General features: G+C 48.9%; 2 protein-coding genes and 1 non-coding gene across 4 annotated transcripts; 2 read left to right on the top strand and 1 right to left on the bottom strand.

Moving 5' to 3' along the window:
* Positions 1-50: 50 nt before the first annotated feature.
* On the bottom strand, positions 51-27,876 carry NRL (neural retina leucine zipper). Its single transcript, XM_016205862.2, has 3 exons — positions 27,552-27,876; positions 2,271-2,678; positions 51-1,424 (listed from the first exon to the last, which is right to left on the bottom strand). The coding sequence occupies exons 2-3, from the start codon at positions 2,649-2,651 to the stop codon at positions 1,092-1,094; spliced, it is 714 nt and encodes a 237-aa protein (XP_016061348.2). The 5' UTR covers positions 2,652-2,678; positions 27,552-27,876; the 3' UTR covers positions 51-1,091.
* PCK2 (phosphoenolpyruvate carboxykinase 2, mitochondrial) lies at positions 12,013-21,317 on the top strand. Of its 2 annotated transcripts, none has more exons than XM_016205851.2 (10): positions 12,013-12,101; positions 14,198-14,443; positions 14,947-15,131; positions 15,218-15,421; positions 15,779-15,966; positions 16,293-16,455; positions 16,721-16,939; positions 18,807-18,944; positions 19,196-19,291; positions 19,518-21,317. In XM_016205851.2, the coding sequence occupies exons 1-10, from the start codon at positions 12,073-12,075 to the stop codon at positions 19,970-19,972; spliced, it is 1,923 nt and encodes a 640-aa protein (XP_016061337.1). In that variant the 5' UTR covers positions 12,013-12,072; the 3' UTR covers positions 19,973-21,317. The 2 variants fall into 2 exon arrangements, with proteins under 2 accessions (XP_016061337.1, XP_016061338.1); XM_016205852.2 differs by lacking the exon at positions 12,013-12,101 and adding an exon at positions 12,113-12,442.
* Positions 23,962-24,065, top strand: LOC148094195 (U6 spliceosomal RNA). The gene has a single exon (XR_015716300.1). It is a non-coding gene; the product is annotated as a U6 spliceosomal RNA (small nuclear RNA).
* Positions 27,877-27,968: the final 92 nt, after the last annotated feature.

Here is a 27,968-nt window from a genome sequence, read left to right on the forward strand (position 1 = left end):
AAGAACATTAGTCAATAGCATAAAGTTCTGCTTAGACTTCAAGTTTAATTCACAAAAGCTGCATTCTCTCAGCTCCTCATCATGCCTGGGAAAGTCTCACCTCAGCCCTCAGAAAGGCAGGAGGTAGCAGGGTCACCTTATGTAGGTCTGGAGGTTGCAGCAGCCTGCAGGGAGCAGCAGAGGACCAGTGTGTGGGCTCATCCACTGCCTAGGCTGCAGCCAGGAAGCCGGAGCAGGACAGGAAGCCCCTTTGTTGAGACTGTCTCGGGGAAGACGCTGGACTCCCACACCAAGGAAATACCAGAACTGCAAAGGTGTCAGAAGTCATCCAGTCCAAATAAGGATTAGAGGAGGTAACCAAGACCCAGGGAGCAAATGATTTGCTCAAGATTACAGAGGTATCCTGTGGTGGAGCTGGAGTACCCAGGTCTCCAGATTGCTGCTCAGGGTTTTTCACAGCCCACACTAACCACCCCCAGCGCTCCTCAGGCCTTTGCAGCTCTGGGCCCTGGAGGCCACTGGGCTGGGTAGGAGGAAAGGCTCTTGGATAAAGTTCCTAGTCTATCTTGCTATTGAGAGTTAAAATCTTGCAAATGCAATAGTACTAAATGGGGAGGTTACAAGCCCCAGAATGAAAATACAGTCTTATTGTTAATTACTACCTAATGCACTACAGGTTGAAAACCTTGAATTAAAATCTAAACTGAGTGGGAAGCTGCAACACTCCCTCACCTCCCATGCACTGTCACCCAGTCATCACACACACACACCTCCCCCCACACACACACACACACAATGCCTGGCACTGGCTCCTGCAGATATCAGTATCCTGGTCGTGTGGATTTGGACAAAAAGGAGAGAGTTTTTGTGCATGGCCTGCTTGAGGGGAGGGGAACCCTCTCCCAGAAAATGACCATCATCTAACCTCAGAGCATGCCTTGAGGATCCAGTTAATTTGGGGATATTGCTGTGGTCATACAAAGGAGTGTCTGGCACTAGGCGCTCAATAACCACCTCGTGAATAGAACAGCTGCCTCCTGGATAGTGATCCCCAACCCAACCTATTCCACTACTCCTCGGCCCTAAGTGGCTCAGGGAAAGAAGTGGAGGTGGTCCCCGGACCCAGGGCCGCTGGAGGACAGCCGGTCACAACGAGCCTTGTAGAGGTCGCGCTCCCTGGCCAGGCGGGCCACCTCGGCCCGCAGCGCGTCCAGCTGGGCGGCCAGGCGGGCGCGCTCCGCCTCCAGCCCGCGCCGCTGCTGCAACCGCTTGGAGCGACAGGCCTGCGCGTACCCACGGTTCTTCAGCGTGCGGCGCCTCTGCTTCAGCCGCAGCGCCTCGTCGCGCCCGCAGCCCCGCAGCTGCCGGTTTAACTCCCGCACAGACATCGACACCAGCGCCGCGTCGGAAAAGCGCTCGGCCAGCTGCAGAGGGAGCAGGGAGAGACCGGGTCAGGGCTGGGTCCCGCCCAGCTCCACACGCAGGCCCCCGCGCCAGGCTGCCCCGCCCCCTGGGAAGGCCCCGCATCCGACTCCGGAATCGACCTGAATGCTCGCCCTTCCACCGATTCCATCTCCCGGTCCAGACCCCGCCCCAGGCACCGACACTTCCGAGCTCCCACGGGTCCTCGCTGAGGGACGCGAGCACCTTTGGACACCCCCCCACACCCCACCCCCGCACCCCCGGCGCAGCTGGCCACGCCCGCCTCCCTGTGGAGCCAGCGCATCCACCGCCTGAACCTCCAGCGGCCCTTGCGTGGCCCTCAGCATCCGGCTCCAGGCCCACTATCTCCAGTGGACACGCTCCAGGACAGACCCCGCCTTTCCAACGCATCTGGCTCTCCTGTCCTGACAGCCGCAACCCTGTGACCCTCAAAGGATTTGGATTACATCCTAATGCCCTCAACACCCCCATCTGTGTCTATAATTAATAGGATGAGTCTCAATCCTTACTGAGAAGGTTGGAGGCTGGGAAGCACCAAGTCTCGAAAGGCCAACTTCACTCGCGTTCCCAGTCTTAACTCCGCACCATTCCCTGTTTTCCACTCACGGTTTATATTTAACCTTATCTGCCCTCTTCTAACCTTATCTTCTCCCTCTTCCTCCTGGGTCAGCCTATTCATTTCTCTACATTTGTGGGGGGGGGGGAAGAAAGAGGGGGCAGGTGAACGTTGTTTCTCTATCTGATTTCTTTCAAGGGCCCTTCTTCCCTAGTCCAGAAACTCCTTCTCTCACCCTGCTTCCCCTCAGACCAGCTCACTGATCACTCACCTGGACATGCTGGGCTCCTGTCTCCTCTGAGCTCCCTGCATAGTAGCTGTTAGGCCCCTCAACAGGGACTGGGCTCTGACCCTGCAGCAGCTCCACTGCCTCCTCAGGACTCAGCCCCAGTGCTTCCCCAGCCCCCAGCTGCTGCTGCGTGGTGGCCAGCCAGTACAGCTCTTCCAGGCCTGGCCGGGGGCCCTCAGTGGCCCCCACCATGCCTGGCTCACTGAAGGTGGGTGAAGGAGGCACTGAGCTGTAAGGTGTGGAGCCCAGTGAGGCTGTGAGGGTGCCAGGTCGCCCCTCAGAAGGTTCCCGTTTTACCTCAAACTTCATCAAGTCAAAGTCATTGACATATTCCATGGCCAGGGGGCTGGGAGGCATTGCCATTCTGTGGCTGGATTGGGAGGGGCACACCTGCAAAAAAAAAAGAGGAGAAATTTGGAGCACTTGGAGCCACCTGCTAGCCTCCTTCACCAAAACCTGCTCCCCCGAAGCCCAGATATCCTGGAGCTTGAATTCTGGAAATCCAGGGTGATGACACAGCCCTGTTCCCTGCATAGTCACCTCCTGGCTGGTAGCCAACTTTTCAGGTGGTAGGGGGCCCTGACCAGGGGCAAGTGGCTTAAAGGCCTGAATGAGGAAGAGGAGAGCACAGCCTCTGGCCCCACTGGTGCCTCTGAGGTCTATGAAAAACAAGAGGAATATGGCAGTGCTCCAACTCTACTGCTGGAACATGCTGTGACGCTGTCATCTCAAGAGGCATCATTCCATTTCCAAGCAATTAAAAAATTTTGCTTAATTAACTGTGAGAGTGTGTGTATATTTTAGGACAATGGGAAGCATGTATGCTGTGAATTTTAATGTATGTATAAGGATAACATGCTATTATTATATCTCTCTGTTTCTCAGAGCACCCAAGCCAATGCCTTGCATATAGAAGGTTCTTACTGTGCATCTGGATTGATCAATCAATGAACCCCTTTTATAGGAGTGAGAGATTTTGCAAGTAAAAAAGAAAGATCTTAGAATCAGTTTTAGAAAGATCAGGGCTGAGTGGCAACCATCTTTCCCCAAAGCCAGTCTCTCCCAGGGAAACCAACCAAGATTGGCTTCCCTTTGTCTATTCAGAACCCCCTAAGTTGTGTGAACTTGAGTATATCACTTTCTCCTTTCCGGCCCTAGTTTTCCCTTCTGTTCAGTGAAGGCAGTTAGACTTTAAGATTTCCCAAAGAGTTATCTGTGAAACACTAAGTTTGAAAATACCCAAGAAAAGGTCTGTGCTCAGATAACTTTGAGAAATGCTGCCTCCCATCCCCACCTCTTGCACGTTCACAAAGCACAGCAGCTAATTAATCTGAGAAGTCCTTCTGTAAACCATCTGTTCAACTTCAACACAGAGTGTACCAAACTTATGTCACCAAAGAACTCTCCTCCCTGTTATCAACCATGGAGCACGTGCTTACCTGAGGAACCTCTGGCTAGATGACCTCGGAGAGTCTTCCCAGCCTGGAAATCCCAAGCCCTAGCTCAGGTCCCAGTTCCAGCACCCACAGCCCCAGAAGGGGCAAAGTAGGGAGTGCTCATGCCCAAGGCTTAGAGTTTGGCTCCATCTTGATGCCCCAAACCTAGGTACCCCTCTTTTCTACCACATCTCAGACCCCAGGCTCTGCCCAAAGAGGCAGGAGGGAAGGACAAGGCCTCTCTTTCCTCCTCTACCAGGGGATGGTTGTTGCCTATCTATTGAGCTCCTCACCTTGAGAGGACAGAGAAGATAGGAACAAAGACATAGATTGAAGGAACTGGTACTTGGCAGGAAGAAGGTGGTGAGACACTGAGAGAAGTGTCCAGAGAGAATTAGATGAAGAGATAAGTGAGGAGGCTTGTGTTTCTGATGTGTTAGCAGTGAGGGACATAAAGCTAGTCAGTGTGGGAGTGGGGCAGGGGACAGAAGTGTGAGGATTCCTGAAAATAGATAACAGAGAACAGACAGCAGGTATTGGAGGAAGGGGCTCTAGGCTCTAGGTTAGAGGCCCAGCACCCAGGAAGGCCCAGGGCATATACTTACTTAAGGGATGGCAGAGGTGATGTGGTCAGTGTCAGAGCCAGGCAAGCACAGCTTCCCCAGAGACCAGAGGCCCCATTGAGCAAGGCCTGGTGTCTCCCTGCTCAGAACAAGGGGCTGTGGGCACAGAGCCCACAAGGCTCTCTTAAAGGGATAGCTCTCTGAGGTCATTTGTGCTCCTTAGGCCTTCAGCCAATGAGGTAAAGGGGATCATATGCCTATCTCATAGGCCTGGAGTGTTGGAGGGAACAAGAGGAAAGGACAAGTACGCTTGCTTTCAAGGAAGGAAAGCGGGCATCTTCCGCAACAAAGCTCCTCACGGATGGTCTGACTCACATGTGCTCAGCTCCCTGGTGAAGAACACCACCCTTCTGTGAACACAATCCTCAGCCCGCGGCGACTGAAAATCTGGGATTGGAAAAGAGAGCCAGACAAGCTCCCAGTGCCCTCACCCTCCAAGACTCTGTAGCCCCTTGTCATTGTTTTGGGGGAGCCCAAGCTCTCCCAAAGCCACTCTCACCTGGAGCCACTCTTGGATTGTCTCCTATTTTCAGGAATCCTCACATGTCTGCCCCCTGCCTCATTCCCATCGTATGTAGCCTCATGACTCTCGTAGCTATAACATCAGAAAGAGAAGCCATCTTCTCCACAGTGAATCTCCAGGACTCGACCATCCAATCCTCAGTTTCTCCTACTCTTGCTGACCCAGCCCCAGGACAGGCAGTCTAGCTTAGGAGAAGAAACAGGAGAAGGGAAAATGGGAAAGTTTGCTGCTTCCTTCCAGGCCACCGTGGGACACTGAAATCTAATCACCACCAATCTATCTGAGACTTTTGTAACTGCCCTCATTTGCCCTCTGCTTCCTCTCATCTTTTCCCTGTGTGTATCTCTGTCCCTCTCTCATCCTCTCACTTATCCTGGTTCCCAGATGGCTGATGGGTGACCTATATCTTCAGCCTAATCCCCTAACACCTCTTAGAACTATCATCCCCAAGTAGAAGTTGGAACAGGGATACTAGGAATTAGCCAAGATGTTTAAACCTGTCTGAAGCTTTTTAAATAGGGTCTGTACTGAAATAGAATAGAATTAAAGGTTATTTCCTACCTTCTGAGGACACCCAACCCTCCCAAGGGGTTAACAGATCCTATTTCCCAACCCAAAGAAAGCTGCAGGTGTCTAGCAGCCCCAATGATCATCATTTATAAAAATTAACCTAGTCCCAGCCTTAGGTGTTGGGTGAAAAGGTGGGAGATTCATATAATTTAAGACTGGTTCTCAAGTGTGGTCCCCAGATCAGCATCATCTGGAAACTTGTTAGAAATGCAAATTCTCTGGCCTCACTTCAAATCTACTAAATCAGAAACTCTAGGGATGGGGCAAAACAAAACTATTTTAATAAGCAATTTTGATGAACACTAAAGTTTGAGAACCACTGGTCTACAGAATGCCTACACTGAACTCAGGTTCCCTTGGTGCGTTGAGTGTTTGTGTGTGTTCTCTACATATATATAAGAAGACCTAGATCAGATGACATCTTTCTCTTCCCACACCTGGCCTTCACTTTGTGGAGCAGAGATCATTACCATTATTCAAGAAGAAAGGCTTCTCAGTGTGATTGCCTGGATCTAGTGCTGTTTTATAGAAGAACCAAAAAGCCCAAGGCCTGGAAACAAAGCCACAAAATGGGAATGGGGATCATAGAGACAGGGAACCCCTCACACATGCCCATGGGATGTGGCTCTAAGGCAGATAGCCAAGAAAGAGACCCCATAATTTCCCTGGTTGAAAAAGGAATAGGAAGTGTTTTTTATGCCTGGTCTGGCCTAATCAAACACTTGCCCTCCCTCCCCCCAGCAGCTGTCAGGTCTGCACTGATCCTCTTGTTTACTGGAGACTCTAAGGAGAGGTGCGAGGGCTAAGCTGCTAACAGGCTAAAGGAATCAGACTAAACAAGCTCAGGCAGGTTGAACCGCTAGGGGCTCAGACCAAGCACTACTGACCAGGGAAAGGAGTCTGGGGACTAAGGGCTGGTCCAGGGGAAAGGACCAAGGACATGGAAAGGAGAGGCTGAAGCCCAGAAGGTGGTTAATGGGTCCTCTGTGGGGAGGGGGTGCATGCTGACACTGACTGGCCCAAGGACATCTGGGGACAAAAAATTGGGCATGTAAAGATGAAGCCAGGTGGACTCTAGGAATGACAGAACAGAGGAAGGGAGGCAGGAAGACTTAGCTAAGGAGGCAATGGGTGCAGACCTGGGACAGAGGGAAGAACAATTCAGGGGCTCCCCAGGGATCTGGACTGAAGGAGACAGAGGGATGTAGGCACATGGAAAAGATGGGCAAAGGGCCATAGGAAACTAAAAGAAAGGAAAGCTTCTGGGAGGAAACCAAGAAGGCAGTAAGAATAGAAAGAGAGGTGATGGGAGTAAAGGACTAGAAGAGCAAAAATGGTAGAAGAAAGAAGCAAAGGGAAGTAATATTGAGGACCAAGAACTAAAACAAATGCAGAGAAACAGACAGATAGATGGTCAGGTCACAAAGAAACCAAAAGACCAAAAGGTAAAAAGGTATGGACTGATGGATGCTGGACCATGGGGAAAGAGGGCCAAGTAGGCAAAGGGTTTGGAGAAGTGGGGTGGAAAACAACGAGGAAGGAAAGGAGAAGAGACAGAGTCAGTAATCCAGGATGCCGTCACTATGTTCTCTGTCCCGCATCCATTTCTGGAGCCCTGTAAGATCTGTTCTCATTCCTAGTTCTGACTTTTGGTATCTAGATCTTCAGTAATGGACCCAAATCCTTAAACCTCTTCCTGGTCTACCTCTTACATTCATTTGGCAAATATTTGTTAAACACCTACCCTACCCCAGGCACTGTGCTAAGCATTAGGCAGACCTCAGTAAATCAGACTGACGCCAGCCCTGCCTCTGTGGAGCTTGCAGGCTGATGTAACAGAAACATCGCTGTTTTGGTGGCCCCTGCCCTGGGCACTGTGCTTTGGAAGGCTCCACTCCAGTCCTCTTCCAGCTAAGTGCCATGGAGGGAGGAGTCCAGGCCTCCTCTGCCCATATGCCCAGTCCTCACATTCCCGATACCTAGGAATTCCCTGCCCAAGGGACCTCAAGCCTACTTCTAGGGCACACGTGGTCCTCTTCCTGGGTTTGCCCACCCAAGGGTAAACCACACTACTCACATGCACATCCCTAGACCCAACGACTGGCCAAGGGGTGGCTGTTTGCAGGAGGCTGTGGACAGAATTGGGATGTAGAGACAGAGAGGTCCACACACATGCACATGAGGGCCCTTGCAGTAAAAGACAGTGTCAGGGGTGGGGAAAAAGGTGGACTCCGAGGGCCAGTGGCTGAAAGCTGGCTCTCTCCACACCACCACATTCTACTGTGGAATCCTGAGGATTCCAAATAAAATCCAAATTTGAATCCAAATTTGAACCAAATTCCAGACCATTATGTATAATTTGTCAAGGAAGAAGTGTAGAACATATTTAACAGTATGTTACCTTGAGTTATGTCAATGTTTTAAATATTAAACACAAGGTTTGTGGGCCTCTATCTGTACACTTGTTCCAGGCCTACATGTTAGGGATGGACCTGCCTGAAAATAAACTATTGTAACTGAGATGAGTGCTATGAAGGAGAAGAGCAGGATGCTATGAGATTTTATTTCATGAAAACTTAATCTAAAGTGGGGGCATGGGAGGAAGTAGCATGGTAGAGACAGCTTGTTTAAGAAAGTCACATTAAGCTGAGACTAGTCAGATGAGTAAGAAGTGACCATGCCTGGAAGTGGGAGAAGGTGGGGATTGCAAGCTGCAGGAACAATATTTGCAAAGGCTCTGGACAGGAAAGAGGTGAACATGTTCACTAAACTGAAAAAAGACCAATGGAGCCAGAGAGTAGAAACCAGGAAAGATGGGAGGAATGGTGGTGAGGGTGGAGAAGTCCGCAGATGCCAGATCATGCAGAGAGCCCTTGTAGGCCAAGTTTAGAATGTGGACTTTATTCTAAGAGCAGTGAGAAGCTGGGAGCATTTGAGATCTTGCTCCACGGCATATGTCATCAGTATGGCTCAAATAAACTCTTATAAAAATTCTCTTAAAAAATAAATAAATATGAGCAATGAGAAGCTACTGAAGGGTTTTCAGTGGAGACGTGACATGATCAGATAGTTTAAAAAGATCACTTTGGATCTAGTGTGAAGGAGAGCAAAAATGGGATTAGAGTCAGATAAGGAGACTAATACAGTATCCAAGTTGTTTGGAGGAAATCTTTTTTTTTTTTTTTAATATATCTTTATTGATTTCAGAGAGAGGAAAGAAGAGGGAGAGAGAGATAGAAACATCAATGAGGAGAGAGTCATTGATCGAGTCCACAACCCGGGCATGTGCCCCGACCGGGAATCGAACCCTGATCGCCTGGATCCTAGGTCAACGCTCAACCGCTGAGCCACGCCCGGCCGGGCTGGAGGAAATCTTAAGCTGGAAACAAACTCTGAGATGGAAACTGTGTGCAGCTGTCTTACTGGGGAAGACTTTCAAAGGGAGTAAGACAAGCAGGACTGGGCAGAGGAAAAAGTTGAAATGCACTGCACTTGCAACAGAATAGGCTTCAGCTGATTCCACAGGAGCTCTGCATCCCAGATGAACTTTCCATGTTGTTTCAAATTGAGACAAAGGGGCCAGACCTTTAAACCCCTACATCAACCAGTCATTGGATACACGTTATCCCAGGAAAGGGGTACTGCATTCGATAAGACAGTTCCCTTAGGCCACAGATGGTTCTCAGGGAAACATTCAGTTGTGAGCCATCAGGAGCCAACACTCAGTGGCTGGGACAATGAGCACCGTGGTCCTGAAGGAGGGACCTGGGCGGCACCCAGCAACATCCACTACAGGGGGTCTGTGAACCATCCAACAGCGCCCAGCCCCTCCCCCAAGGAGAAAATGCAGATCAGAGCAAGGTTGGTCACACCCTGCCCCCTGGTGGTGATACACGGACAGAACATTGGGCCAGCTGGTGGGTCAGGCTGCCAGGAGGGCCAGGGAACTGAACAAAAGTGTGTGGCAGATAAGGGGTATCAGCAGTGCAAGGAAATCCTCACAGGAGCCCCTTGCTCAGTCTGCCTAAAGTTAAGGAAGGAAGAAACGGGAGGTTTGGGAGGGGAGGATTCACAAACATGAGACTCGTTCATTCTTTCATTTAATCAACATTTATTAAGTGCTTAGTATAGGCCAGATTCTGTTGGGAGCTAGGATAAAAAACAAGACCAAAAAAATTTTTTTAATCTTCACCCAAAGATATTTTTTAAAATTGATTTTAGAAAGAGGGGAAGGGAGAGAGAGAAAAACATCAATGAGAAACATCAATCAGTTGCCTCCTATATGCACCCCAACTGGGGACCAAACCCACAACCTGGGCATGTGCCCTGACCGGAGATAGAATTAGCAACCCTTCAGTGCATGGGACAACGTTCAACTCACTGAGCCACACCAGCAAGGGCTGTTTTCACTTTTTTAAATGATAAATCAAGGGGATAACATTAGACTGCGGGGGGTGGGGAGGAGGCACGACAAGTTGATAATCAGACTCCATTTCTCAAGCTGACCAGCTATGTGACTTTAAGCAAATGACTTAACCTCTCTAAGTTTGAGCATCCATACCTGTAATAGGGTTGTTTTGAAACTGAATGAGATTATGCATGTAAAGCTGCCAGCAGAGAACCTGGCACCTAGTGTCTACACAATAAACATTATACCTCTTTCTTAATTCTCCAATTTTACCTTAAGTGCAGAGTTTGGAAAGTAGCTTGGTGGGAGGGAGAGAGGGTAGCATTTGGAGAAGCCAAGAGGTAGCTTGGAAGCTATCACCTGAAACCAAGCAAGAGATAAGCCCTGAACTAAGACAGTGGCTATAGGGATAGACACAGATTTGAGAGATAATTGTGAACTACAGATACAAAAGTCCTGGTGTCTGATTGGCTATGGAGAATAAAAAAGGAATATTCTCGACTGATTCAGGTTCCCCTGGGGCAACTAGCTAAATGGTGGGGCCATTGGCTGAGATAGGGAAACATGAGAGCAGGTGGAGGATCATGGAAGAGATAATGGCCTTCAGTACGTTGACCAGTCCACCAGTGTGCACACCTATGGGCCCAAAGGGGCAAATAGGCAGCTGTTTGCAGTTGGGTGGTGTGGACAGTTTGGATGTTGGAACTGGAGGGAAGAGTCCCAAATACATACACATGAGGTTAAGTGCAGGATGGAGCCTGGGTGAAAGAGTGGAGGGCCAGCAGCAAGCCCAAGGTTGGAGGTAAGCTCTCCTTGTTTTTACTATATTCCAGCACAGAACTCTGAGATTAAGATTGTTTCTGTTGCAAATGGGGGAAATCCACTTAAAATTAGCTTGAGCAGCCTGGCCAGTGTTGCTCAGTTGGCTGGAGTGTTGTCCCATATACCAAAAGGTGACTGGTTTGATTCCTGGTCATGGCACACATACCCAGCTTGCAGGTTTGATCCCCAGTTGTGGCACATATGGAGGCAATCAATCAATGTTTCTCTCTCTAAAAAATAAAAATAAAAACAATTAGCTTGAGCAAGAGAAAAAACGTATTGACTCCTATAACCGAAATCACAAATTTGTTTCTCTCCATCCCTCTGCTCTGCTTCCCTTAGCTGGCTTCCATCTGGGGAAGTTTCCTGCTTTGCAGCGCTAAGCTGACACCCAGAAGCTCCAGGCTTATAGTCTACCAGCTCAGCAACGCCAGGATGGGAGCATATTTTGAAAGTTTACAGAAAAAGCCCCAGAGAGGGACCTCATGCCCATCCCTGAACATTCTCAATTGCTGAAGTCAGAGTGAGAAACACACGAATTGGCCAAGCTGAGAACCTACCCCCAGGAGACCCACATGACCACATAGACTGAGGAGGAACATCAGGGTGCTATTACCAGAAAGGGGGAGTGGATGCTGAGCAGATGCCTCCCATGGACATGTTGAGTTGAGATGCTGTGGCGTTTGGAGTGATACCCAGTGGTCTCAAGTTGAAGAGGAATGTCTGAATGGAGACATTACTTGAGAAATTACCTGAGAACTTTATGATGGTGGTTGCGTGGGGCAGATGCTTTCTCCAGGTGAATGTGGAAAGAGCCACCAGGGCAGAGGCCTGGAGTGAAGACACCACATTTCATGGTAAGGCAGAAGGGAGACCTCATCAGGGGAGAAGAAACAAGGATTTGGGAGTTAGGGACAGAGGAGACCTCCAGTTAGGTCCTGGGGCTCCGAGTACCCAGTTCCTAGGGAGAAGGCGAAACCTAATGCCCAACGCCCGCTGCTAGACTTCAGGGCCCCACAGCCTCCCGCCCCCGCCTGTTTGCCGCCGAGTCTGTCACTATCTACGCGGAGCAAGAGTCCTCAAAGTTACATCATGTGCGGCGGGCGGGGCCTCGAGGGAGCGCGCAGTCCCCCAATGGGAGAGCGCGGTTTGGAAGCGGGGGTGGGGCGGCAGCTGGGCGGGTCTGCGACCCGGAGCCCGGGACCCCGCGAGCTGCCGGGCGGGGGGTCGCGCCGGCCCAGTCAGGTCCCGCCCCTGCGCCCGCCCGCCCGCTTCCTTCTTAAGCGCCTCCCGCCCAGCCCCGGCTCCCTCCCGCCTCGCCGAGCACCCTCTTTCCCCGTCTTCCACCTCTCCCCGTCTCCGCCACGTTCTCGTGCCGCCCCACAGCCCCTGCCCAGGTGCCATGGCCGCTGTGTACCGCCCCGGCCTGCGGTGAGTGACCCCCAGCCCGGGGCCAACCCACACCTTCCGCGGAACTCGCCCCTCGGGGCTGCCGGCTGTGTTCTGCGGCTCATCAGCCTCGGCCTGGCTTCCCACCCAAGGAGGCAGCGGGCAGGGGCGAGTGTTCCTCGATCCCGAGCCTGTCCGGCCGGACAGCCCGCCGGAGGCCAGGGGCGGCCGCTGCGGCTCCGGGTCTCCGCTTCCGCCCCTCCTGCCCCTCCCCGCTCCGCCGGTCTCCGACCTCGTCATCTCTGTCTGCCACTCGAGCTTCCACCTCTTCGCTCTTCCCCGCCGACCCTGGTCTCTGAGCCCTTCCCCTCGCCTTTACCGAGGTAACTCCTGTGCCCCAGGTTGCCCTGAAGAGGAGGGCCCAGGGATCAAGGGTGCGTGAGCCCCGGGGACCGCTCAGAGCTCTCTAATGTAAACATTCATTCCCTGGCCTCCCCGACTGGAACCTGGCGGGAAGCCTGGCACAGCCAGAGGGACCCGGGGCCAGGCGAAGAAGGCGAAGAAGGTAGAGGAGGGAGTCAAGTTGCCTTCCATTTCTAAATGGCTGGCTTTGTCTCGTCCATCACAGGAGAGCCTAGGCCCTGCTTGTCTGCCTTCCCCTTTTCATAGTTTCCTGTCTTAGCTCTATAGCCTCCCTTCTCCCCAGATTTTGTTCCAGAATCCAAGCTGACCCCATATTTTACCCACAGCTGGTTCCAACTGGTCGTCCATATAAGTGGTCTCTGGAGCAGAAGAAAAAGAGAAGGTCCTACTTAAGGGACTGGAAGGGAGTGGTGGAGCTTCCCCAGACTTCCTGAGCCAGGCTCCCCATGGAGAGAGGCTCTCCCAAAGACTGTATCTTTAAAATTAGTGCTCAGGGAAAACTTGTCTCTGAGGCAACAATAGATCCAGGTTCCAGGCACCCTCCTCCTCTGCCCCTGGGACAACACTGGGTTTCCATCTCACTCTGCCCAGTGGAAGCCACCCCAGTTCCCACTCCATCCAGGCTCCAGCTCCCACATCTATAGTCTGAGATTTCTCCCTTCCCCAGGTTTACACCCTCTGAATTTGAGCTTCCTGCAGTCTGCTGTTGCACCCTACCACCAGTACCCAAAGCTCTCTAGGCATGTGTCCTCTAGGAAGGAGAGCCAGGGGAAGGATAGGATCACGTGCTCCTAGGTATGGGGGCACATTTTCCTATGCCTCCCTGGCATAGGAGGGCAACTTCTCTTTCTTGGCCTTTGGTCTCTCTGGCTTATTCCACTCTGGGTCCAGGCCAATCAGAGCAGACCCTGCTTCTCCCTCTCCCAGGGATATGAAGGGACAGACAACAGGGACTCTGCCCTCCTGAGAATCGGGGCATGAACCCCAGCCAGTGATATTTCCCAATAGTCAGCCTTTCACATGGTTCAAAAGTACCTACCCAATGGCAACATTTTTGCAATCCTTTTGGACCAGGTGGCGGCAGCAGATCTGATGCCTGAAACCCCAACATCCAATCACCTACTCTCTGTGCAAGAGTGCTAATCTAGAAACCTGGCACTCTGTACCCTCTCAAAGAACAAGTTCTTTGCATGATGTTTTCACAGTCTTACAGCATATGCACCAGAAGAAATAAAGTAAAAATAGCTGCCTTTTTAACTTTTAAAAAACTAGACTTGAGAATGGAAACAACAGGGATGAGAGCTTCTAATACCAAACACATGAAGCTGTCACCTAGGCACAGTTTATCAATACTTGGGAGGTAGGGTACCAGTTCATTTCTAAACATTGACCAGACCTAGTTAAACATGGGCATGAACTAAGCCTACAATAACATCAGCATGCCTATACATATTCTTCTACACGGCCTTTATGGTCATTTGACAATACCTGTCCCTTGCTTACCAGGATACACCCTCATTAAGCCTCATAAAGGCCACAAGATACATGTGGCCTGAACCCATTCCACACATCTACTGGAACCTGCTCTTCATGGGATCTGCACCAGGAACTTCTTTAGCAGCTTCCTAGCAGCCCCAGCTTCCTATCCTGTTGACTTGCCCATCCTCCATGAGAACAGGTACCTGGCTCACTACCTCTGTTTTTTTCTCTCACAGGTTTAGCTGGCATAGGCTGAGCCCCTGTGGCTGGTCATCGAGGCGCAGCATCCAGACCCTGCGAGTACTCAGTGGAGATCTGGGCCAGCTGCCTACTGGGGTTCGAGACTTTGTGGAGCGCAGTGCACGCCTGTGCCAACCAGAGGGCATCCACATCTGTGATGGGACTGAGGCCGAGAACTCTGCCACACTGACCCTGCTGGAGAAGCAGGGACTCATCCGAAAGCTCCCCAAGTACAATAACTGGTAAGCCCTAAACCCTGTGACCCACAAGATGGCAGTAGCTGCTTGGACTGAAGCCTCTTTGTCTTTACCAAGACAAAATCATATTTAACTAAACCATCTCAGTGGAATGAGCAAGAATGGGAGCTTTAGAGGAAACAAAGTCAGGAGTTACTAGGAATGGTCTGTATTTTTATGTTAAATAAAGAAGCAGATACAAATAAAAACTTTTTTTTTTTCTTTTTTTTTTCCCACAAGCTCAGGGAGTTTTTGCCAGGAGAAGAGGCCTTTAGAGGGCTGGGGCCAAGAGAACTACTTAGTTAAATATGGGCTTGGGCTAAGTCTGCAATAACATCCGCATACCTACATGTTTCCTCTGAAATGGGACAAAACCTGGAGAAAGAGACAGGTGCAAATGGATGGGGGGAAAGCAGAAGACCTAGAGTCAAAGTTGAACTTGAAAGAATGGTCTGGGAATGAGAAAGATCTGCTGGCCCCCATCTTCCTGATAATCCCCTCTCCCCTAGCTGGCTGGCCCGCACAGACCCCAAGGATGTGGCACGAGTAGAGAGCAAGACGGTGATTGTAACTCCTTCTCAACGAGACACAGTGCCCCTCCCAGCTGGTGGGGCCCGTGGGCAGCTGGGCAACTGGATGTCCCCAACTGAGTTCCAGCAAGCTGTGGATGAGAGGTTTCCAGGCTGCATGCGGGGTAACCAGGGCAGGGACACAGAGGCAAGGGCACTCATGATATAAACAGTCTGGAACCTGTCATCCAGGTGACATTTTCCTCCATAGGCCGAACCATGTATGTGCTTCCATTCAGCATGGGTCCTGTGGGCTCCCCACTGTCCCGCATCGGAGTGCAACTCACTGACTCTGCCTACGTGGTGGCAAGCATGCGTATTATGACCCGGCTGGGGACGCCTGTGCTTCAGGCCCTGGGAGATGGTGACTTTGTCAAGTGTCTGCACTCTGTGGGCCAGCCCCTGACTGGGCAAGGTGAGATCCTGCTCTATCCATGGGAAGACGCAGAGGCCTGCTCACACTCAGAGGGAACCCCAAATCTTACCCATCCTAATTAATGAGACACCTAATTCCCCAGATCCAGGCCAGCAGTCTAGGTTGGGGGTGAGGCTGTTTGCAGAGCAGTTTGCACAAGATTGAGAAAGCCAACTATCCACATCTAAGAATACGGGCATGAGAGCTGATGGATACTATGAGGTGGGGGGCTTCAGCCACTCATTGGCACCACAACTGCTCTCAAGTGTCTCTCCTGCCAACCCCTGACCCCTCCAGCCCCTGACACCCCAGTTCCCGATGCCCCTGCCAGCAGCCCTGTGACCCCATTGTCCCTAGGGGAGCCGGTGAGCCAGTGGCCATGCAACCCAGAGAAAACCCTGATTGGCCATGTGCCCGACCAGCGGGAAATCGTCTCCTTCGGCAGCGGCTATGGTGGCAACTCCCTGTTGGGCAAGAAGTGCTTTGCCCTTCGAATCGCCTCTCGGCTGGCCAGGGATGAGGGCTGGCTAGCGGAGCACATGCTGGTGAGGGCCTGGTGAGGATTGGGTTAGTTGTGGGGACAAGGCAGTGGTGGGGCCTGGCCAGTCTGCCTCAGCGTCACCTCGCCTCCCCGCTGCCAGGTGCCAGGCTGGTGGGCAGGGTCTCTGCCCAAAGCCCAAAGCTTTGACCCCAGGCTGCTGAATGTTGGGGGCTTCCCCTTGCTGCCACCCCTGGCCCAGTGGCAAGGCGGTGCACCTCTTAGGTAAATAAACATCAGTCTTCCCTGTTAACTGGTAGCTGTCCTTCCCATGCAGACCATGCCCTGACCTTTGGTGGCCTCCTCCTTATTCCCTTTCTCTGCAACATGCAGATCCTGGGTATCACCAGTCCTGCAGGGAAGAAGCGCTATGTGGCAGCTGCATTCCCCAGTGCCTGTGGCAAGACGAACCTGGCCATGATGCGGCCAGCATTGCCAGGCTGGAAAGTGGAGTGTGTGGGGGATGACATCGCCTGGATGAGGTTTGACAGTGATGGTGAGTGGCCCTTGGATTATACTCTTGGTTTTGGCTTTTACCAGAGCATAGAGGTCTCCCCTCCACTGCTCATGGTGAGTTTTGTCAGTAAGAAGCTTTTCTTGAACAGTCAACCTTGCCCCAAAAAGCCTGGCAGAGACACAAAGCCTTTCCCCACTAGATGTAGGGTCCAGCTCAGGGCAGAGAGGAGCAGAGCAGGACCTTCCCTGGCTCACCACTCAACTTTTCCTGGTTGGTCCTTCCTTTTTTTCACTTCTCCTAACAGGTCGACTCCGGGCCATCAACCCTGAGAATGGCTTCTTCGGGGTGGCCCCTGGCACCTCTGCCACCACCAACCCCAATGCCATGGCCACAATCCAGAGTAACACTCTTTTCACCAATGTTGCTGAGACCAGTGACGGTGGCGTGTACTGGGAAGGCATTGACCAGCCTCTTCCACCTGGCGTCACTGTCACCTCCTGGCTGGGCAAGGCCTGGAAACCTGGTATGTGGGGCAGGGGAGTCAAGACACAGCTCCCAGGGCTCAGTACCTTGATGATATAAAAGCCTACACAACCTACAGCCATCTTCTAGGACCTTCAGGAGGCACAGGAAGTTATGACTGTTTGCAGTTTCCAATCCCAGGCAAAGATTCAGTTCATATCCCACCTCCACTAAGTACTGGCTTTGGACTTGGCTAAATTGCTTAACCTCCTGAGTGTCGGTTTCCCCATCAGTTGAATGGGGGTAGCACCTATCACAAGGTTGTTCAAGGATTAAATGTATATAAAGGGTTTTAGCACAGTACCGAACACATAGTACATCCACAATAAATATAAGCTGAATATTTTTTTAAAAGGAAAGAGAAGGACTGTTTTGAAAATTATTACAGAAGGAATAGGGCTCACAGCATAATCCATAAAGTCTGACCTATCAGGAAAGGAGGAAGCCTGCCCTTCCCCCTGCCACTTGGTTCTTACCATCCCCCTGTATAATAACCAATGTCTAAAGGTCAGTATTTTTACCCTCACCCTTCCTCTCTCTCCAACTTACACAGTCTAATTCTTCTTCCAGACCAAATCAGACCAGTTCTTTAGCCTCTCCTAGAAGTTAGTTTCTCAACCCTGTCAATTCTCCCCATACCTTGCAATCCTGCCCCCTCCCCCAACCCTGCACTCTGACCTTCAGCTTTCAGTGGCCTTCAGCAGTCAGAGAGCCCAGACACCTAGGAATGGGAGCAAAGAAGAGCATGATGGGGGAGGGTGGCCCTTTGGTCTCTGAAGCCTATATTCAAGTTTTCCAGGCTGACCTAGCAGTTGCCCTCCTCATCTAATCACCCTTTTTTTCTCTAACATCATCATTAAGCCCTCCTCAGCCTTCCTACCCCACTGAGAAATCCAAGAAAACTTTATATTTCCCTACAGACTAATTTCCCAACCCTTTCATCATCTCTGGATTCAGGGGTATAACTAGGGCATGCTGTGCCCAGTTTCAGTTCCCAGAATAACACCCTGTGCTAGGGACCTGAATTATGGGCTGATGAAAGTGCGAGAGAGAAGGGTAAAGGATGGCTCTTCTCTGAGAATGGAGGCAGGAGATGGGGGGTGGAAAGAGGGCAGGGGTAACTGGCTCTTTGATTCCCTTGTCCCCTAGGTCTAACCAGCAACCTCCAGCAGAGAAGGCACCATGTTCATTTGGTGTGCCCATGATAATGCCTTACACATCTGCCCCTTACACATCTGTCCCAAACTGTCTCCAGGGCACCCGAAAGGGCCAAATGACCTGGGCTCCTCAGGTTCCACCTGCTCAAGTTATATCTTTGTCTGAGTTCTTCAAGTCTTATCACTCCATTAGGGACTGGGCAGACCCAGGGAAATCACCAAAATTCTGTTAGCTTTAAAATCATTTCCTATTTGCATTTTGATAGCTCAGGAGATTCTGTCTTCTTGCATTTGCTGATAAAAAGTCAATTGTCTGAATTACTCACCAGACAGACTCAGGTTTTGCTCTAGGTTTGAGTGTTTATTTAAATAATATCCCATAAATAAATCATTTTTTGGGGGGAAATTATGCCAACATCTAACCCCATTCCTTTGAGCACTGGTCAATGTCACATGGCTATAGTTTGGCATAAACATTAGTGCCCTGCTGAACCCCAATTCCTCTCCCACTCTTCTCACAGAGCTCAGCTGTTAGTACCATTATGGATAAATAACCTGATCTTTTAGGGGAGATGTCCTGACTCCGTACTCCCTACCACATGAGGTTGTAGGGAGCTGATGAGGCAAAAATAAATTGTGCAAGATTGCATGCATGTGTGTTGGGGGTGGATGTGCCCTTGGAAGTGGTAGTATTTGTATTTCCTCTGCCAGGTGACAAGGAGCCCTGTGCACATCCCAACTCTCGCTTTTGTGCCCCGGCTCGCCAGTGCCCCATCATGGACCCTGCCTGGGAAGCCCCAGAGGGTGTCCCCATTGATGCCATCATCTTTGGAGGCCGCAGACCCAAAGGTAAACATTGTGTGGGCTCCATGCCTTCTCAGTAAAGGATCTGGGTCTACATCAAGGCTCACCTCCCTCTTGTCCTTAAAGCTCAGGGTTGCCAACCATAGTTGTCTGTCTCCATAGCTCTCCCCTGGAGAATACAAAATTGGGGGGAGGCATAAGGTTTGAAAATGGGACAGCTGAGGCCTAGGAGAGAGATTAGGAATTAGATTCACCAGAAAGGATGGAATGAGTGGCCCCGTTCACTGGTGTTCTAGGAGTGCCCCTGGTATACGAGGCCTTCAACTGGCGCCACGGAGTGTTTGTGGGCAGCGCCATGCGCTCTGAGTCCACTGCTGCGGCTGAACACAAAGGTACGCACCTTCCATTGTCCCTCTCCCGTGTGCCCACATTGCCTCTTCTCTCCCTGCCTGAGCCAGACCTTCCTCCTGCCCAGCCCTTCCCCCATCCCTTTTCATCCTGCCCTGGGGATATTCCAGAACCATGAACATTTTACAACTTCCTCCAGCTGGATGCTGGGTGGCTCGTCTCTTTTCCAGTAAGGAGGAAGTTTCCTTACCCATCCTCTCCTCTCCCCAGGGAAGATGATCATGCATGACCCATTTGCCATGCGGCCCTTTTTTGGCTACAACTTTGGGCGCTACCTAGAACACTGGCTGAGCATGGAAGGGCGCAAGGGGGCCCGGCTGCCTCGCATCTTCCATGTCAACTGGTTCCGGCGTGATGAGGCTGGGCGCTTCTTGTGGCCAGGCTTTGGAGAGAATGCTCGAGTGCTAGACTGGATCTGCCGGCGGCTAGAGGGGGAGGACAGTGCCCGAGAGACGCCCATTGGGCTGGTGCCAAAGGAAGGCGCCTTGGATCTCAGCGGCCTGGGAGCCATAGATACCACCCAGCTGTTCTCGCTCCCTAAGGACTTCTGGGAACAGGAGGTTCGTGAAATTAGGAGCTACCTGACAGAGCAGGTCAACCAGGATTTGCCCAAGGAGGTACTGACTGAGCTGGAGGCCCTGGAGGGACGTGTGCGCAGAATGTGACCTGAGGCTCCAGACTAGCCAGAAAGCATAGCATCCCCCACCAGCTACCACCAGCTAGGAACTGGAGAGCAACCAGGCTTGCAGAAAATATGAGCAATTTGATAAAACTAACATCTTCTGGGTGCCCTGAGACCAGGCCACAGGCGTTTCCTCACATGCTATCCAATAATAAAAGATGCTCATTTATTTTACATAACATTTGTGTTTTCATTTCCCGTTTATCTTCACAGGCTTCCCTCTAACACCAATTTCACAATCTTCTTCCTACCCCTGCAAGCAACTGGTGTACTACAGGCAGCTCTACCATCTAAGTAGGAACTGCTGGGAGAAGGCTCTATCTACTCTGTGTCCTGAGGTCTTAAAAAGGTGGGGGCCTCTGCGAGCTGCTCAGTATAGCCTCCAGGCCTAAAATTCCTGATCTTCTACTCAGACTAGCAGAAGCCTCTATTCTCCAGTGATGCAGTTCCATTGTGGATTCTCAAAACTGTTTTTCCTTCTGCCTGACCTGAAATTGGGACTCACAAAGTATTCATGAAAGCTTATTCAGTATTAGGACAACTAACACTTCTATAGCACTTTCTATGTGCCAGGCACTGTCCTAAGCACATACAAAACAACTCTTTGAGGCAGGTTACCAAAGAAGAAACAAAGGTACAGAGAGGTTAAGTAATTACGCAAGGCCACACAGTAAAGAGTAGAGCCAAGGGTAAATGATAACTGCAGAGACATGTCTCTGATAGCAGCCTAGACTTATAGAACTATAAGGATCTTAGAAGCTACTTATTTATGCTTCACAAACTTAAAGTGCATATGAATCACCTGGGGATCTTACTAAAATGCAGATTCTCATTCAGCAAGTCTGGGGTGTCCTGGAGATTCTGTTTTTCTTACAAGCTCCTGAGTAATGCTGATGCTGCTGGTCCAGGGACCAAAGTTTGAATAACAAGGCCTTGGCCTAAACTCTGAAATCAATTTTAGAGGGAAACTACAAAAAGAGTGATGACCCTACATAAATCAGGGGCATCAGCTAAAGATAACCTCACCTTGATCTGGATCAGGCTGAATGACTATAAATTGAGGTTGGTAAGATGGAAGTCTGTACATAGAAAATAAGAATAAACTTCAACAAACAACACAGAATTACTGGGGATTTCCTCAAAAGAAAACACAAGAGGAGGAAACACCAAGTGTTCTAGAAATCAGCAATAACCAGCTACAATGTGTAAGAGCAGAAAACTCTAAAGGTCAGAGTGGATCACATGCTAAAATACAGTGAGCAATGGAGTCCATTGTACTTACAGAGAGGTTAAATAATTACCCAAGGCCACACAGTAAAGAGTAGAGCCAAGGGTAAATGATAACTGCAGATACATGTCTCTGCTTCATAAATTCTCAGCTTCATATGCAAATTGTCAGCTTCATAAATAGCATGTGATGACTGAAACAATATGATCTGAGGCAGCATACCAGATGTTAGGCACACAGTAGACTCAAGCCAGGGGTGCCTCTTGGTTTCTTTATCTGTAGAATGCAGATGTGCCTACACCTTACAGTATTGTTAAAATTAAGTCAGTGGTGCCAGACACTCAGAACTATACCTGGCATGGAGTAACCTTTGAATGTATGTTAGCTGCCCTCACCTTTCCACTATATATTGATTAGATTAGGCCATGTAAGCCTATATTATATATTGCTGACTCTACAGTTTAAGAGTAAAATGAGCAATGTAAATAAATTTTAGAGGAGAAAGAAAATTGGTTAGGAAGTAAGTCCCTCCAGGAAAGAGGCAGGGAACTGGAGTTCCAGATATCGTTCTGGTATCTAAATGCACAGTGATGTGAAGATGTTAGTCTTAAAAATTATTGTGTCAATTAGAATAAAATTGGGCTGCATGCCTATAGCTCCAGATAAATGATAATAGATAATGCATTTTAATTACCCTTTTTATTTTAAAATACATAAAAACAAAACAAGGTATAACTTAATAAACTAAAGTAAATATCCTTGAAACTATCACCTAGAGAAAGAAACAGAACTTTGCCAGACACCAAAAGTAGCCCCCCATCACCACCACCACACACACCTCCTCACCATGTTCATCTCTGTCACAGTCCCTCCTTCCTGGCATAAATGAGTACTATGGTACACCATAATCTCTTCCTTGCTTGCTAATATATATTTTTTTCTGTAGTTTTATCACCCAAATGTGCATCCCTAAACATTATAGTTTAGCTTTGCCCATTTTTCAAAAATTTCATATGCTTTTTAAATATCTTTCAATCTAGAGGTTCCCCCTCCATTCCTTTCTTTTACTTCAATTTAACTACTGAAGAATCCAGGCCTGGATGTTCAATGCTTAGACTCATTAATTTATTAGGGATTTCAAAGCAGCCATATCTAAGCTCTGTCATAATAGTTGTAATACTTTTACAAAGGGACACTCCCTTTATCTTCTACACATTACCCTGGGATACAGTTTATATAGGAATAGCAATATAACTGCTTCTTTTTCTTTATTTACTATCTTCACAATAATGATTTGTTTTCTTATCCTTCAAAAAGGTGACCAATTAGTTACATACATACATACACACACACACACAAACCCCATTATGAACTCATGGATGTAAACATAATGTTTATTTATTTTTTTATTGATTTTTTAGAGAGGAAGGGGGAGAGACAGAGAAACACCAATTTGTTGTTCCACTTATTTATACATTCATTGGTTGATTCTTGTATGTGCCCTAACTGGGGATTGAACCCACAACCTTGGCTTATCAGGACAACACTCTATAACTAACTGAGCTACCCAGCTAAGCCTCCTAAACATAATGTTTATTAAATTATCCTTATTATGCTCAACTTGTCCCATCTTTGGCCATGAGAACTAGGCTCCTGAGTCCTTTTGACATTACCCTGATAGTGTTTGCTGGCTTCTTTGTTCTCTGGTATGATAAGTTGTTCCGTGTTCATCTTGTACATTTCCTGCCCCAGACCTAGAAGCAGCCATTTCTCCAAGCTCTGGTTTCTTTCTGTGGGAAGTGGTATTTTAAGACATAGGTGGAAGGAGTATTCATTGATACTGAACTAATCATTGTTTCTAGACCTTTTCAGTAGATAGGGATCGAAAAATAAAACATCACATAAGTTCATACTGATAGTTCCTATTCAAACTCAGGGCTCAAGGATTTTTAACTACTTCTATATCACATCTGTACCTCCTGTCCGCCACACAAAAAATTCTGGTTCTCAAGAACACGGGACATGAAAGTATTATAAAACCTATCATTACTCAATTGCTTTATAGTCAACACATTTTAAGTCCTGGGTAAATTACCATACTTCCCCCTTTCCTCTACAAAGAGAATGCTGCAAGAAGATAACGTGAAAACACATCATCAGTCACTTCAGAAATTTTCCCTTCCATGCCTGGAGCTGTACAAGTGTCCCAGGAGCTCTGTGCAGTCACCAGGTTAGGAGATGGGATCTCAAAGTGGGAGGGCAGTATCTGCCAGAGAAAGAAAAATTTGCTTTCCTCTCTCCTCTTTAGCCCAGCCTGCCCTCTAGTGGAGATACTAATGAGCAGGAAACCCCAAGGCAGGTCAGACAGGCAGTCAACTAGCTGACATTTACTTTGCAATTACCAGAACTGGTCCTAAAATGGGTGCTAAAGGTAGAAAGCCTCTCAGTGGCTTTTAGTGTAGCTGGGAAAGTAGAGCTGCCCAAATGAAAATCACTTGACAAACTGTCACCAAGCAACACACCAAATTGCAAAATCCTGAGAGTATAGGCCAATAGAGCTTATCAAACTGACTTAATTATAATTATTTTTAAAGAAATGCCATTTTCACAATGGGGTAAAGACAATCTATTCAATAAATGGTCCTGGGAAAACTGGACAAATACATGCAAAAAAAAAAAAAAAATGAAACTGGATCACCTTCTTACACCAGATACAAGAATAAATTCAAAATGGATTAAAGACTGTGCTCACTTGGGCAGCACATACACTAAAACTGGAAAGATACAGAGATTAGCATGGCCCCTGCACAGAGATGACACACAAATTCATGAAGCGGTCCATATTTTTTTTAAAACTGGATTAAAGACTGCCCTGGCCAATGCAGCCCAGTGGTAGAGCATCAGCCCACACACAGAAGGGTCTTGAGTTCAATTCCCCATCGAGGGCACAGGGTGAGTGCAGGAGCCAACCAACTGATGTGTCTCTCTCATATAGATGTCTCTCTCCCTCCCTCCCTCCCTCCTTCCCTTCTACTCTCTCCAAAAATCAGAAAAAAATATCCTCAGGTGAGGATTAACAACAAAAAAATTTTTTAAAGGTATGCTACATATCTACAATGGAATATTCTCAGCCATAAAAAAGAATGAAATCTTACCATTTACGACAGCATGCATCGACCTACAGGATATTAGCTAAGTGAAATAAGTCAGACAAAGGCAAATCCCATATGATTTCACTTACACATGGAATCTAAATAACAAAATAAATGAACAAACAAAATTGAAACAGATTCATAGATACACAGAACAGACTGTTGACAGAGGGAAGGGGTGTTGAGGGACTGGGTGAAAAAGGTGAAGTGATTAAGAAGCACAGATTGGCCCAGATGGGTGTAGCTCAGTTGAGCATTGACCTAGGATCCAGGAGATCGCAGTTCAATTCCCAGTCAGGGCACATGCCCAGGTTGCAGGCTGGATCCCCAGAAGGGGCCATGCAGGAGGCAGCCGATCAGTGACGACTCTCTCATCATTGATGTTCCTATCTCTCTCTCTCCCTTCCTTTCTCTGAAATCAATAAAGATATATTTATAAAATAAAATAAAAAGAAGCACAAATTGGTACTTACAAATAGTCACAGGGATATAAAGTACAGCATAGGGAATATAGTCAATTACATTGTAATAACTATGTTTGCTGTCAGATGGATACTAGATTTATCAGGGGGATCACTTCGTAAGTTATATAAATGTCTAACCACTATGCTGTACACCTAAAACTAATACATAATAATAATGAATGTAAACTGTAATAATAAAAAAAGAAATGCCATTTTCTTTCAATGGAACACATAGTATACCCTATAGATAAACTGTTCATTTTTAAAATACTATAAGTCACAAGTGACATAATAAAGTTCATAGCCTTAAAAAAATCTTACATACAAAAATCAATTAGTGGGCCCTAGCTGGTTTGGCTCAGTGGTTAGAGCGTCAGCCCTCGGACTGAAGGATCCCGGGTTTGATTCCGGCCAAGGGCACGTGATGAGGTTGCAGGCATCAATGCCTCTCTCACACCGATGTTTCTCTCTGTGTCTCTTCCCCTCCCTTCCATTCTCTGTAAAAAAAAATTAAAAAAATAAAAAAATAAAAAAACTTCAATGGAAAAAATATCCTCAGGTGAGGATTAAAAAAAAAAAAAAAATTCAATCAGTGGATTCAGAGACTCATTTTGCCCTGGCCAGTGTGGCTTAGTTGGTTGAGTGTTGTCCCTTGCATCAAAAGGTCGCTGGTTCGATTCCCAGTCAGGGCATATGCCCAGGTTGTGGGCTCCATCCCCAGTAAGGTCCATGTAGGAGGTAGGATTGATGTTTCTCTCTCACATTGTTTGTTTCTCCCTCTTTCTTCCTCCCTCTAAAATCAACATAAACATATTTTTAAAAAGAGAAAAGACTCATTTTGATAATTAAACCTCAGAAATTTTTTTACATTTCCATGACTTTCATGTTTATTCAATAATGTACAAGTTACATATTTCAAAGGTTTGATATTGGATTTCATTCAGTTTTAAACTGGATTTATAAGTGCTAAGGAGAAGAGACCAAGAAGAGGAAAGAGGTCGTCAAAAAATGCATTATTAAGATGAGTTAACAGTTTCTGGTTTTTTGTGGACTTCGGGTGCTCCAGTTGTTTTAATCATAATGCAATGTTTATGCTATACCTTTGTTACTAATTCATGCAAGGCCTTTTCCATTTTGTTATTTGTTTAATGGTATAATAAGCCTGGGTATTTTTATACTTTTTTATGCAAAATTGAAACTATATTGTTTTTGCATCCACCACAATATGCCACCAGAACTATTTTTAAAACATAACAATGCAACTTGAACAGTTTTCCATAGCATAAAAATAGAAGACTACATAATTTTAATATCTTGCCGGGTATGTCTGTGTCCTACTACATGGACCATAATTTATTTAACCACTTCCATCCCATATTGGGGTATATTTGTTTACAGTGTATTGCTATTATCAGTAGTAAAGTAAGCGTGGGTTGGATTGTACAAGTGAAACACTCTTGAAGCAGCCCTGGTGACCAGAGAGAAACTGGGGTTTAGCAGTCTACAGACCAGTGACAGTCACCCAAAGAACTGACTACACCCTGGCACTCCCAGGGAGAGTGAGGCCCAGAAGGGAAAGCCCAGGGATATTAAATGTCCTCCCCTCCCTGTCCTTAGGGGACTCTAGGCCAGGGACAGCTCAAAGCACTTATTTTTATTGTTGTTGTTAATCCTCACCTAAGGATGTTTCTTCCATTGATTTTTAGAGAGCGTGGAGCGGAGGGAAGGAGAGGGAGAGAAAGAGAGAAAAACATCGATGTGACAGAGACACGTGGATTGGTTGCCTCCCGCACCCGCCCCATAGGCACGGGGCTCCAACCAGCAACCAACGTACACGCTCTAGACCGGGAATCGAACCCCCACCCTTCCGTGAGCGGGCGGACGCTCTAACCACTGCGCCACACCGGCCAGGGCTAGAAGCACTTCTAAGGGAGCGCGGGCTCGGGGCGCTGAGGTGCAGCTTAGACCCCTGACCTTTGCGCCCCGTACGGCGAAGTCACTTGAGCCATATCCCCCGCCCCCAAGCCTGGGCGAAGATCCTGAAACGTGGCAAGTCCGGCCTTGGACTCAACAAGGTTACTAATAAACCTGCAGAGTGGATAGCAGGCGGAGTCCTTGCACACCCTAGCCCACCACCCCGGGACCCGGAGGCGCCGCAAGGACTGAGGGTCTAGGGAAGGTTTGCAAATCGTCGAGCGTCTACGAAGACCGGGGAGGGAAGCCAGGGGTCATCTAAAAAGTTATCCGAGCGGCTAAGGAGAGGTCTAGAAGGGGCTCTCTCCACAAGAACAAGGCTTCCGGAAGCTAAACCCAGAAAGGAGGGTATGGAGGCCTGGGTCCCCCATCAGCGACGTGAACAGACCCTACAGGGGCACCCTTATGGTAGGGCCGACTGAAGCTGCAACCAACGAAAAGAAGAACGCTGGAGCCGGGGGGGGGGGGGGGGGGGGGGGCTCAGGGACCATCTGAAAAGTGCGAAGCCACAAGAACTTTTAGGGACCGACGGCAAATTGTATCCCCGTGCTAAAACCCCTCTCTTCAGCGAACCACCAACGTCTTTGTAAGCTCCACCCCTCACCTATTAATTGTAGTTCCGCTGTCTCTGATATGGAAAACAACCGGTTCCCCACTTACTCCTCCCAACAAGTAGCGAACGCCCTTCCACGGTCGCGCGCTGTCTCCTCCCCTCACACCCCTCACGCACTTTCTCCCACCCACCTGTCAATCACCATGCTCAGTTGTCCAGTTAGCGGGCCAAGGGGGCGGGGCCGTTAAGGGCGTCGCGTGACGTACGCAGTCCGCGGGCGGGGAAGCCGGGAGCTGAGTGACAGAGGAGGCGCATGACGAAGGAGCGGTTGGCCAACGCTGTGGCTGCAGTCGGTGTAAACAAGGCCTTGCGCTCCTGCGGCTCCTACGACAGCTCCTGGCTGGTGGGTGGTCCAGAGCGTGGCGGTGTTCGCCGGCTTCAGTGGGAGGGGCTTCTCGGCCTCTTCCCTGCCTTCCCACTTTGGCGTACACACACCCCGCACACCACGTGGGCGTGAGGCTAGGAAGGAGGGGGTGTTAGGCTGAATATAACGTCATTGGTTGTCACCGCTGCCGACTTTTGCAAGGGGACACTCTGATTGGTCGGTA

This window comes from Miniopterus natalensis, chromosome 1 (genome assembly GCF_054644295.1).
Source record: "Miniopterus natalensis isolate mMinNat1 chromosome 1, mMinNat1.hap1, whole genome shotgun sequence".
Lineage (NCBI taxonomy): Eukaryota > Metazoa > Chordata > Mammalia > Chiroptera > Miniopteridae > Miniopterus > Miniopterus natalensis.